This window comes from Dipodomys merriami, unplaced genomic scaffold, assembly GCF_024711535.1.
Source record: "Dipodomys merriami isolate MVZ:Mamm:240054 unplaced genomic scaffold, mDipMer1.0.p SCAF_70, whole genome shotgun sequence".
NCBI classification, from domain to species: domain Eukaryota; kingdom Metazoa; phylum Chordata; class Mammalia; order Rodentia; family Heteromyidae; genus Dipodomys; species Dipodomys merriami.
Genome location: NW_027206291.1, coordinates 2879660 through 2888857, shown reverse-complemented (window position 1 = coordinate 2888857; position 9198 = coordinate 2879660). Strand labels below are relative to the sequence as shown.

The 9198-nt window shown below is 57.2% G+C and overlaps 1 protein-coding gene and 1 long non-coding RNA gene across 2 annotated transcripts; one reads left to right on the top strand and one right to left on the bottom strand.

Moving 5' to 3' along the window:
- Positions 1 to 648: 648 nt before the first annotated feature.
- Positions 649 to 3609, bottom strand: Fem1a (fem-1 homolog A). Its single transcript, XM_070008598.1, has one exon. It carries the CDS (start codon positions 3240 to 3242, stop codon positions 1281 to 1283), a length of 1962 nt encoding a protein of 653 aa, XP_069864699.1. The 5' UTR covers positions 3243 to 3609; the 3' UTR covers positions 649 to 1280.
- A 2-nt stretch (positions 3610 to 3611) lies between these two features.
- Positions 3612 to 4783, top strand: LOC138817853 (uncharacterized). The gene is made up of 2 exons (XR_011368925.1): positions 3612 to 3994; positions 4310 to 4783. It is a non-coding gene; the product is annotated as an uncharacterized lncRNA (long non-coding RNA).
- Positions 4784 to 9198: the final 4415 nt, after the last annotated feature.

The following is a 9198-nucleotide window of genomic DNA, read 5'->3' as shown; positions in this document are numbered from 1 at the left end:
TTACATGGAGATAAGAGTCTCGTGGACTTTTCTGCTTAGTGTGGCTTCAAATCTTCATCCTCAGATTTGTTTCCTGAGTAGCTGAGATTACAGGCATGAGCCACTGGTGTCTGCTTGAACTTTAAAAGATTACTCTGTCTAGATCTTTCCTTGTAGCTTTGCTTGGGGTCAGAGGTCAGTGTCCTGGCAGAGCATGGGGGGGGGGGCTGTCCGCTGTGGGCGACATGGGAACATGGGAGTAAAGGGGTGTTGAGCAACCCACCATCAGATTTCTCTGTAGGGATGGAGCTCAAGCGGTGGAGGGTGACGGCCCTGGGTTCGAGTCTCCGCTTTGTCCACGTGCTGTTGTCCTCGGCCAGCTCCTGACATCTCTCAACAGCCCGCTTCTTTGCCAAAGTGACGTGGTTGGCGTGCGGCCCGGACGCCTGCAGTCAGCGCTCAATAAACGCGCACTAGCGTGGCACCAAGATGGGGCTTGACTGAAATCCGTCCTGCCAGCCCTGGAACCCAGCGGAGCCCCCAAGTCCGGCCTCCCCTGTCCTTCCTGGGATTTCGGGGTGCTCTGGGGGACAGGGTAAAGGAAGTGGAAGGCACCCACAGGGCCCCCCCTCGTCCCACAACCGCACAAGGACAGGCCAGGCGGCTCTGTTCAGTCACCCGCTCTTTAATGTGAACCCGAGCCCAGACGGACACCCACTGGGTCAGCTCCAGCCTCGTGTGCTGTTGAGCATAGAAGGGTCTGGAAGGCTGGGAGTGTGGAAGGTCTGGAAGGCCGGTGGGCCTCCCTCATGAGCCAAGCCCATGCCATGTTGTGCATAAATAATAATAAATAGAAGAGTCTGAGCACGCGCGAAGGCACTGGGCGCCTGAGGGCGGATGGAGGGCTGGCGAGGCAACCGCCAGGTAGCTCACCTGTCACCCCATGGGGGGTGGGGGTGGGGGGGGCCTTTTGGCATTCCGGGCACTGGGCACCACCAGAAATGCTCACTCCATCAAACAAAGAAAAAAACAAAAGAAAACAAAACAACAAAATGGCGGGGCCTCGGTGCAGCTGGCCGTCCACCTCACCCACTCACTACGCAAACAGCAAACCCACGCACGCTACTGGGAGGCGGAGGCCATCTACGCCCCGCGACGCCCCCACCCCTGCCACCGTCCCCCACTTCCACTGGGTGCTTGGGGACACTGGCCTGGGATGATGGTCTTGGGGGGGGGACACAGCCTGAGGGGCACCCGGTGGACTGGCCGGGACGGTGTGCGGTCCCCACGCCCTCCCCCCGCTAGTGCAGCTCGATGAAGGCCTCCAGGTCCTCGGGGATGAAGCCCTTGTAGGGCACCTTGTTCCGGTGCAGCGCGCGCGCCGCCAGGCACTGCAGGGACACGTGGTTGAAGGGCTGCAGGGCGCCGGCGGCCAGCAGCTCGCCGGCCAGCAGCTCCAGCGGCGTCTTCCTGAAGGCGTTGGTGGTGTCCAGGTGCGCGCCGGCCTCCACCAGCGCGCTCATGATGGCCGGGCAGTTGTTCTGCGCCGCGATGTGCAGCGGCGTGTTGTTGTCGAAGTCCCGGCTGTCGGGGTCGGCGCCGCAGTCCAGCAGCACCCGGACCACGGCGAGGGACGGGAAGAGGCCCACGCGGTAGCGGCCCACGTGCGTGGTGTCCTTGTCCACGGCCATGTGCAGCGGGGTGAAGCCGTTCTTGCCGCGGGGCGCGCACTTGAGCAGGCGGTAGACGGTCTGGTGCTTGAGGTGCTCCTGGCTCGGGCTGCACTCCACTTTCTCCAGCAGGTAGAGCAGGTGCAGGATGATGGCCAGCGCCTTGGCGAACTGGCCGGCGTCGCCGGGCTCCTTGGGCAGCTGCAGGGCGCGCTCCACCTCGCGCACGCCCTTGCCCAGCACGCCCATGAGGTCGGCGAAGCCCACGTGCGGCCCGGGGCCCGGGGCCTTGGCCGATCGCTCCTGCAGCACGTAGGAGAAGAGCTCGGCGAATGACAGGAAGCTGCTGGCCGTCATGGGGCTCAGGGGCTCCAGGTGATTCTGCTGCATGTCCAGCGCGTACTTCCACAGGCCGATGCAGCGCTGGAAGTTGCCCGAGTCGGCGTAGACGGCGCCGCGGTAGCGGATGTAGTAGGAGGTGTCCGGGTGCGAGGGGCCCAGGATGCGCTCGCGGATCAGCAGCGCCTGCATGCGCATCTCGTCCGGGTCGGTGATGAGCGCCTCCAGCTCCTGCACCGTGCTCACCTCGCGGGCGTAGCCGTAGGCCAGCACGAGCTGCGGGGGCTGCGGCTTGGGCAGGTACTCGCCGCCCTGGTGCCGCAGCTCCATCGCCCGGCGCCAGTGCTTCAGGGCCCCGAGCAGATCGCGCTTCTTATCCACGTACGTGGCGCCCAGCAGCTCCAAGGCCTCCACCGCGGCCTCGCGGCTGGTGGGGCAGCAGCTCTCCACCGAGGGGGCGTCGGGGTCCCGCTGCTCCTCCTCGTCGTCCTCCGGGTCCTCCGGGCCGCCGGGGCCCCGGGGCGGGCGCTCCAGGCCCGGCTGCGCCTGGATGAGGAACTCCACGATGTTGGTGTGGCCTGTGACGCTGGCGGCCAGCAGCGGGGTCATGCCGTAGCCGTCCCGCTCCATGCGCGCGCGGCGGCCCAGCAGCAGCTGCAGGATCTCCAGGCTGCCGGACTCGGCGCAGTCGTGCAGGGCCGTGTTGCCCTTGGCGCTGCGCCGGTTCACCCGGGCGCCCTGCTCCAGCAGGTAGCGCGCGATCTCGCGGTGGCCCTTGTAGCAGGAGATCATGAGGCAGGTGTGGCCGTGCCGGTTGGCCACCTCCAGGTCGGCCTGGTGCTCGCCCACCAGGTAGCGCACCACGTCCAGGTGGCCGTCGAAGCAGGCGGCGCGCAGCGGCGTGGAGTTGGTGCGCGTGGTGCGGTTCACCGAGGCCCCGCGCCGCAGCAGGCTGCGCACCACCGCCAGGTGCCCCGCCGCCGACGCGGCCCACAGCGGCGGCGCGCCCTCGATCGTCTCGCCGTCGAAGTGCACCGAGCCGCCGGCCTCCACGTCCGCGCCGCACCGGTCCACCAGGAACTCCACCACGTCCAGGTGGCCGCGGCGCGCGGCGATGAGCAGCGGCGTGCCCCCGCCCGCCGCCGCGCCCATCAGCTCCTCCAGCTCCTCGCGGCCCCGGCCGCCCAACAGCTTCTGCAGCAGCTGCAGCTTGCCGTCGCGGGCGGCATTGTACACGGCGGTGTGCAGGTCCATGGTGCGGGGAGGAGCGGGGCGGGGGGCGGGGGGTGGGAGGGGGACCCGGCGGCTAGCGCCCCGGCAGCCCGGCCGCAACCTTCACCGTCCCCCCCGCTGCCATCTTAAGGGCCGCGCGGGGCGGAACAAGATGGACGCCGCGGCCCCGCTGGTGTGACGGCACGACGGGAAATGGAGTTCCGGGCGGCGGCTTGCTCCGTGAGACCCGGGGAGGACAGCTAGGGGAATCTCGACTACACTTCCCATAAGGCAGAGGGACAGCCGCTGCGACCGGCGAGGGAGGGAGGTGCTTGATGGGAATCGTCGTTCCAATCGTTGAGAAGGTAGGAACCAGGCGGTTTGAGAACTACAATTCCCGTCGGGCCATGCGAGCCGCGAGCAAGGTGCATGATGGGAATCGTTGTTTCAGTCACTGTGATCTGGCGCCCTAGGCGGGTGGGACCGGGCATGACGGGAAATGGAGTCCTTTACTGAAAGCCGCTTTGTAAGATACAGGAAGAACAGCGGAGAGATAGTCACTACATTTCCCAGAAGGCCGAGGGCTGACGCGTACGGGAGTTAGCAGTCTGAGAACTACAATTCCCGTCGTGCCATGCTGCAAGCTAAAGGGTGTGCCCCCGAGGGAAGTTTGGTGGCGAACTTCCGCTTGCTGTCACTGTGCTTTTACAGACAGGAGGACTACATGTCCCAGATGGTACGCGAAGGGACTCGGAGTCCGGCCGGAGCGAGAGTCGGCTTCGGGCACCCAACCGGTAGGGGTCGCGCGGAAGAAGCAGAAAAGCGACCTAAGGCGAGGACCACAGAGCGGGGCCTGGCGGGACAGGTGGCGAAAAGGGTCAATCCTCCTCACTCGTCCATTCTTTGCATTAGTTGGTCTATAAACATTTGGGATATCATAGGGACAAGATCCGAGAGCCAAATTTTCCCAAAGGTATTTGGCCTGGAGTGGGCTGAGTACTGATTCGAATGTGAACGTCCCGTTAGGTCTTTATTGTAAGCACCCTTGGCTGTTTTCTGTGAGCCAAGCTATTGATTGACAGTTGGCCGTCCCTTCCTTTGATTGACAGCGCAAGCCCCGCCTCTGGTGACCGCTGTCAATGTAGCAGTCCCTTCAGCAATACTGCACGGGGATCTCCGCGCCTGCTCCAGGGATCTCTACGAATACCGCTGTTGCCCTGAGCCCTGCTTTCCGAGGCCTTGTTCCGGTCACAGGGATCAAGGCAGCCCCACGCAAACTTCTCTTCCGGCCTGATGAATCTAACCCGACTCCAGATCGCCCGACCTCTAGGTACGCTCAGAGCCCAAAGGGAACGCCTCCTCCGTGTCTCAGCTTGATTGACTGCCTTGAGAGGCTTGTGATTGGTGGAAGCCACGCAAGACCAAGGCGGTGATTGGTGGGACTTGAGGCGGTGCACAAGCAAGCCACGCCCACTTCTGGCTACGTAAGCCGGCTGTTTTCTGCCTTTTTATAGGCATCTTCCTTGTCTGTCTTCCTCTGTCCCTTGTAACGTTTGACTAAAGTAAAGACTTCCAAAATGGTATTTTTTTTTTTTTTGCCTACTTGTGTGGCGCTACTTTTTTTGGGGAAAGGGAGGGGCAGTCCTGGGGTCCCTCAGGACCTGGCAGTCCCTCAGGTCTGAGGGCTGTCCTGAGCTTTTCTACGCAAGAATAGCGTGATAAATGATATGACAGGCATAAGATGTGCAAAAAGAGCTAGGCACCACTGACTCACACCTGTAATCCTAGCTATTCAGGAGATTAAGATCTGAGGATTATGGTTCAAAGCCACCCTGGGCAGGAGTCTGTGAGATCCCAGGCTCTGAGTTCAAGCCTCATACCAGCAGCACAGATAAAATAAAATATACAAAATAAGGTACAGTAGGTACAAAATAAGGTACAGTAGGTAGACTGTATTGTTATTAAATTCATATAAAGTAGTATACATTGGCTGGGAAGGTGGCTCAGTGGTAGAGTGCTTGCCTCTCATGCATGAGGCTCTGGGTTTGATTCCTCAGCACCACATAAGCAGAAAAAGCTGGACGTGGCTCTATGGCTTAAGTGGTAGAGCACTAGCCTTGAGCTGAAGAGCGGAGGGACAGCGCCCAGGCCGAGTTCAGGCCCCACAACCAAAAAAAAAAAATAGTATACATTGTTACTATATGAACATTGTATAGTTTGTCCAGGTCTGTGGACAGAGTATCAAGGGGTCTTCAGGGTGTTTCCTATTACATGCTCCAGGGGTCGTTGGGCAAGAACTCAGATCTTCCCTTCAGGGACCCACAAATCCAGGGTCAAATGGATAAACAGAGGCCAGGTGTGGCAGTGAGTACCTGTAATCCCAGCTATACAGGAAACAGAGGTAGGATTGCAAGTCTCAGGGTGACCTTGGGCAAAACTGAAACCATATACCATAAAGTAAGTAAAGCAAAAAGGGCTGGGGGCATGACTCAGGGGTAGAGGGCCTGCCTAGCAAGTTTGAGGCTCTGAGTTCAAATCCCAGTACCACCCCACCCCCCAAAAAAAAATCCAGCCAGAAAACTTAAACATTAATTAGCCTGTCATCACATCCATGACACCCAAATTCTGATCTTTTGCATCTCCTCAAAAGTCTCTGCTTCCCTTCCCTTAAATTTTTTATTTATACACCTGTTTTCTTTTTTTTTTTTTTTTTTTTTGTCAGTCGTGGGGCTTGAACTCTGGGCCTGGGCGCTGTCCTTCAGCTCTTCAGCTCAAGGCGAGCGCTCTACCACTTGAGCTACAGCGCCACTTCCTTCCCTTCCCTTAACAGCTGGTTGATCTCCAACCCTGAACCAGGTGGGATCAGACAAGGATTAAATGTGCCAGGTGTGCCCTCCTAGCATGGGGGTCACCGTGTTGCCTGGGCTCCTCCAGCATCCAAGGTTCAGCCAGTGTGGGGTGGTGCCCTGGGGTTGGTGGTGAGGGGGGACTGGGTGGGAAACTCAACCATCTCTGGCCGTTGGTGGCTGTCTGTTGCCATGGAGACCCAAGCCACTCTCTGGTGAAGGACCCATTAAGGGGCAGGAAATTACCAAGGCTTTCTGGATAGACCCCACCCTCCTGCTGAGAGCTGACAGGACCAGCAGTCGCAGCCCTCAGAGAGGGCATGGAGGCGGGGTTAGCGTGTCTGATCCTGCCTCCACCCCCACCCCCAACATAGAATCCTCTGAAATATATATTGGGGACCCCCAATGCTTGCACCTGGGACTAATGGAGTTGTCCCCAGCAACCCTCTGAGGATTCAGGCTCACCCCCAGCTGTGATGGCTCACGGGGAAAGGGGTGGAGGAGCAACCATCCCAAACATTTTTCTGGTCGAGTCTTCATCCTGACATCATCCCCCCGGGAAAATGACCAAGGGACACGTCAAAGACACCATGCTGTCCCTGAATGTTGAATCATTATGGGAGCTCAGCTGGCAAGCCTGGGCCCTAAGGCCATCTGGATTTGAATCCAAGTTCTGCTGCCTACTTGCTGTGCATCCTTGGCCAACTTGCTTTACATTTCTGGGCCTGCGTGTCTGCTTCTGTATATAGGGTACAACGAACCACCCAGCTTGTAGAGGTCTGAAGAAACAAGTGAGGTGAAGCCGGGCGCCGGTGGCTCATGCCTGTGATCCTAGCTACTCAGGAGACTGAGATCTGAAGATCACAGCTCAAAGCCAGCCCAGGTAGGAAAGGTGTTGAGACTCTTATTGCCAATAAACTACCCAGAAAAAGCCGAAAATGGCACTGTGGCTTAAAGTGATAGAGCACTAGTCTTGAGCACACACACAGTAATAATAATAATAATAATAATAATTATTATTATTATTATTATAAAATAAACCAAGCTCAGTAGCTCACATCTGTAGTCCTAGCCATGGTAGCAGGTTCATGGTCAGAGTCCAGTTCTTCACAAAACTGTTGAGTCTCTACCTGAAAAAACAATACTAGGGTTATGGCTCAATTGCAGGGGTGTGGTCTTGACCTGGAAGCTGATTTTCCCTGGCAGGTGACAAGGGCAGAACCTGGATTAGCAAAGGAGTCCACAGTGTAAATGATTTTGAAAGCTAGAGGGGCTGGCAATTAGTGGCCCCAACCTATCTTAAGCAAAAAAAAACTAAGGGAGCTGGTGTGTTGGCTCACATCTGTAATCCTAGCTACTCAGAAACCTGAGGTATGAGGATCACAGTTCAAAGCTAGCCAAGGCAGGAAAACCAGAAGTGGTGCTGTGGCTCAATGTGGTAGAGTGTTTGCCTTGAGCAAGAGAGCTCAGAGACAGTGCTTCGGCCCTGAGTTCAAGCCCCATGACACACCAAAAAAAAGCGGGGGGCAGAGAAAGGGGTGATACTGTCCAAAACAAAAAATGAATGAAAATGTTAACCCCTTTGTTGAACACCTTAATAATATATTTTTAAAAAGTTAAGGGAGGACATGAGGCCCCAGTATTGGCACGCACACGCACACACACACACACACACACACACACACAGAGCTGGCTATGCCAGGCACTGGTGAGATCTGAGGATGGAGGTTTGAAGCCAGCCCAGGCAAAAAAAAGTCCTCAGGAGACTCTTACCTCCAATTAACCACTCAAAAAATCAAGGCTGGGAATGTGGCTTTAAGCCCTGGGTTCCATTCCTCACTACCACATACACAAAAAAAAGCCAGAAGTGGTGCTGTGACTCAAGCTCTTTTGCCTTGAGCAAAAGAGGCTCAGGGACAGCGCTCAGGCCCTGAGTTCAAGACTCACAACCCAGGGTGGGGAGGGGAGGTGTCTGCATGTATCTCTTCCTGCCTTCTTCCTTTTATAGTTCACCATCAACCTGGAGGGAGCTGGGAACCCCCGAACTTCCAGCCCATCGGTTAGCACATGGGTAGTAGCCCCAGAAACCCAGAACTAGTGACTGGCATCTGAAGCAAGGACAACCCTGTTGAGGGGCTTTTGTTTAACCCCAGTGGAACCTGGCAGAAACTGTGGGAGGGAACCACAGATGTAGGGTCATGGCTTCACATTCACCTTCCAGTATACAGCCAGCACGTTAGCAAAGCGGAGGAGGGAGGAGCAGCCCTCATTCAGCTGCGGGTGGCTGGGCTCTGTCCTCGGCATGCCGATTGGACCTCTGTAGTCTCTGCACAAACCAGGGGTCCCCACTGAGCTGTGCTGGAATGGCACCAAAAGTAGAGATGGCAAAACAAACAGAGCCCCTTGTTCGAGGTTTGCAGGAGGAGGCCCTACTCCTGTCTCATGAAAGCTTGGGGTGATGGAGGATATATTCTTAGGGTTTCACTAATGCAGCCCACGGGGACATCAGACATGATCCTCCTGCCTCAGTCTCCTGAGTGCTGGTATTATAGGTATAGGTGTGAGCCACAACTTGTTGATTGAGATGGGGGTTGGATCACTTTTTTTTCTTCAGGATGCTTGTGATGCTCTTCATCTCCTCCCACTTAGCTGGGACTGCGGATGTGAGCTACCACACCACACAGTCCTGCAGGTGGTAAGGGGGTGGGGGAACTTTGGTATGTAGAGCGACCCTTGGATTGATGGAGACAAGTTAGAGAAAGATGGGGGGGCAGATGAAGGGTCCTGTCCTTGCTGACTGATTCAAGGTCACTGTGGAACTCTGGACAGAGTCTCTGGACACTGAGACATCAGAGGACACCCATGCTGCCTTTGGCATCCTCTCCCGCTTCCAGAGAAAATTCTAGGGAACTTGCATTGCCTTCCAGGACCGGACTCGGCCTAGACACGGGGCCTCCTCTCCCACCCTTCCCCTCCATTCATGAACAGCCTTGGGCATTTGGGTGATCTCTCTAATCATATTTTCTCTGCTTGTTAATGGGCCCACTGAGGGGATTCTCCTGGGAGGGAGGAAGATCACATTTGTCTGGGGATGGAGCAGGATACAGGGGTTGCCCGAGATAATGACGGATCAATGCCTCCTAATTGCTAAT